Source organism: Triticum aestivum, chromosome 5D, assembly GCF_018294505.1.
Source record: "Triticum aestivum cultivar Chinese Spring chromosome 5D, IWGSC CS RefSeq v2.1, whole genome shotgun sequence".
Taxonomy (NCBI): Eukaryota; Viridiplantae; Streptophyta; class Magnoliopsida; order Poales; family Poaceae; genus Triticum; species Triticum aestivum.
The window spans coordinates 556,315,459-556,318,738 of NC_057808.1; the positions used below are offsets into that span (position 1 = coordinate 556,315,459).

The 3,280-nt window shown below is 52.1% G+C and overlaps 1 protein-coding gene across 1 annotated transcript; it reads left to right on the forward strand.

Annotated features, from left to right (window-relative positions):
• Positions 1-815: 815 nt before the first annotated feature.
• Positions 816-2,963, forward strand: LOC123126197 (uncharacterized; the record flags this gene model as incomplete). Its single annotated transcript, XM_044546576.1, is given in 3 exon segments — positions 816-2,090; positions 2,194-2,340; positions 2,887-2,963. Coding segments are annotated over 3 exon segments (923 nt in total), but the record flags the coding sequence as incomplete, so codon positions are not given.
• Positions 2,964-3,280: the final 317 nt, after the last annotated feature.

Sequence of the window (3,280 nt, forward strand, 5' to 3'; positions counted from 1 at the left end):
TTTATTTTTTGAACTGGAACACCTTGTATTCCAAACTTACGCAAGACCGACCATCTCGACGGTCACAACACGTGCTACATCAATTGGGAGATCCATATGCAAAACATATATCTGTCATATGGAGGACACCCGCACTCATGAGAGGCAAGCATATGCGCTGCCCCATTAGTCTGCCTTGGGCGAAAGAGAACTTTGTGCTCAATAAAACCTAGGCACAGCTGGAACTTGGCTTCCCGAAATAACACCCCAAGTGGTCCTCGGTCGGCCGAAGTAGAAGAGATGCCCTGGTGGAGAGGTAAGCAGTCTATTTCGAAGATAACATGTCTCATACATTGATCTTCCGCCGTCTGAATAGCCTGAAGAGGAGCTTCAGCTTCAGCCTGTAGAGCAAAGTTTTGGTTCCGCAACCCTCCCGCTGCCGCGTGCAATAACACCCAAACCTCCTCTGCCTATGGACGCATGGAATGAAGCATCAAGATTCAGCTTTATGTATTCTGCGGGTGGCGGATACCAATTATGTTCACTTGTAGGCTTTGCTGCAAGTTTGCAGCCCAGAAACTCCTTCCATCCGCTAACAGTATGCCCGAGTTCAACTACGAACGCGTCCAACGTCCAGTCGCTGGTTGACATGCCATGTCGGGCTGGTACGCGTGCCCAGCCTTGCGGTACAAGCACGGTGCCTAGCCTCGCGGCCCTAGACGGGCCACATGAGAGGCCCGGCCCATTTAGCGACGTGCCGGGCCGAACTTGCGGGCTATCGGGCCGGCACACTAAGGCCAGCTTATTCGGCCAGGTTTGCTTGGGGCCGAGCTCCGTCTGCCTCCTCCCCTCCTCGCGTCTCTCTCCCCACTCCAGCCGCCGACAGGAGCCCAGTTGAATCCTCACTCACTTCCTCACTAGAGCACAAATCAGTCCAATCCAGTGCCCCCACAAGCCAAGCAACCACCAAATCGAAGCTAACCACGCCGGAGGGGAATCGAGGAGGCGGAGGAGGCGGGAGTCGGGATCCAGCGATCTGGCCGCGCTGCCGAGGTGCCGCACCCCGTCCCTTCCAGATCCACGGGCCACACGCCGGAGGAGGAGGAGGAGGCGGGAGCCGGGCCACACGCCGGAGCATCTCGGCGATTGCTTCTACCTAGGGTTTCAGTCCATCAATCTCCCCCCCAATCCCGACCATGGAGTCGCCGCCGCTCAAGCTCAACGTCGCCCGAGATGAGGACAGGATCAGCGATCTCCCCGACGAACTCCTCCTCTGAATCCTCGCGCGCCTCGACCTGCGTGACGCGGTCCGCGCCGGCGCAGCCTCCACGCGGTGGCGCCACCTCCCTCACCAGCTCTCGGTCCTGCTGCTCGGCGTCAGCCGCTTCCGCCGAGCCACGCTGGTCGAGAGCATGGACGCCTTCGCGGCCGCTTTGCTCTCCGTATGTCCTCCGGCCGAGCGCAGCTGCGAATGCCAGCGCAGCCATGCCATCAAGGCGCTCGCCCTCTGCTTCTACCTGTCGGCCCCTCACCTCAGCTCCATCGGCCGCGCCCTCGAGGATGTCGTCAGCCGTGGCAAGACCAAATGGATCGAATTTCGAATATCTCCGCCGCCAGGGGACAACACTGCCCCGGAGCTCACCGAGTTCGGGCAGCAATTCATGTCCTTCTGCCGTGCCTACCAGGTCGCCTTCCGGTGGCTCACGAGTCTTACACTCGAAAACCTTGCATTCGGGGACTCTGACGTCACCGACCTCATTAGCAATTGCGTTAAGCTTGAGAGCCTCGCCCTGAGAGCCTGCCGGATGGTCAATTTTGAGCACTCAGTGCTGAAGATTGACACACCGTGTTCTGGGCTACAGGAGCTCAATCTAGTGCACTTTGTGTGCAAGCGGATTCAGCTCATCTCCGTCCCTAAGCTTAGGCAAGCTTCGTGCCTTATTTGGCGCTTCGAGAACCCTCCGGTGCGCCTTGACTATGTTCCCGACCTTAGACATGTGGCCATCGCTTGTCTTCGGACTCATCCCAAGGCGCCATTCAAGCTGAATGAGTGCCTGTCAAGAAGTGCACTGAACCTGTCTGAACTGCATCTCAATTTTTTCCACCAAATGGTAAGTTAATTTCTATGCACCGTATAAATTTCTTCTGAACACATATCATCTGTTCTTTGTTACCAATTTCAGCTGTCTATTTGTGTTCCTCTTCTTGATGCAGATATGGATTCAGCCGGAACATCCGAAGCAGCTCACTGCTATATTCAGAAATCTGTCCAATGCGTCCCTTTCTGGTATCTTCCCTGAGTGTGATCTGAGCTGGACTCTTTTTATCCTTGAAGCTGCACCTGCCCTGCAGAAGTTTGGAGTAAGCATGTTACTCTTACCTTCTTTTTAATTTAATCCACACCTTAGCCTAGATATGACTCTGTCTAATATGACAGGTCTCCGAATATTCAGTATTAACAACATAGGAGCAAGTTAATCTGATTTTCAATCACTGACCAACTCTAATCTATCACATATTTCATATAGTTTGCATAGTAATTGGGATATATGGAATACATGGATTGTGACGTATATGAATGATAGTGCAATGCAAACCAAATTTTTGACGCCCCATTTAAGTTTTGCAGAGGGACAATGTCCATGCAAGACGAAAAAATTCATGTTGGATTATACCTCGTGTTAGAGTTACCCGAAGCATATTCACATGTCTTACTTTCCCTTGGATTTAGTTCATGCAACGTTTCTGCACGGGCCTAAACTTAGATTTGATACCAGTAGTGAGCATGTTGCAAATTTTTAAATGCAGATAAATTTAGTTTCTATTTTTATTACATTCTCCTGAATGGGTTGATGTCAAGTTTAATTATTAACACGTGTTATTTGCCTTGTATGCCCTTGAATGAAGTTATCTCGAACTCGGCATGCATGTGCCAATGCGTTGGACAATAATGCCGAGAAGACCAACGTGGTGTGGGAGCCATCGAAGGATTTGAAGCACATGAACTTGAAGTCGCTGATGATAGACGGGTTCGAGGAGGAAGACAAGGTGGCAGCCTATATATGGCTAGTCGTGGAACGTGTTAGAATTAATGGGCTAGGCCCGTAGCAATTTCTGAAATCTCAAAGCCCATGTGTAAAATGGCAAGTGGTGGTGCTAAGTTTAGTCCCACCCCGGAAGTTGAAGAAGAGTTGGACCTCTTTATATAGTGGGTTCCCTCCACCACTCTAAGTGGTGTGTGAGAAGAGAAAGGGAAAACCACACGCGCGCGCTCGCTCGCCTCGCCGGGCCGTGGCGAGGC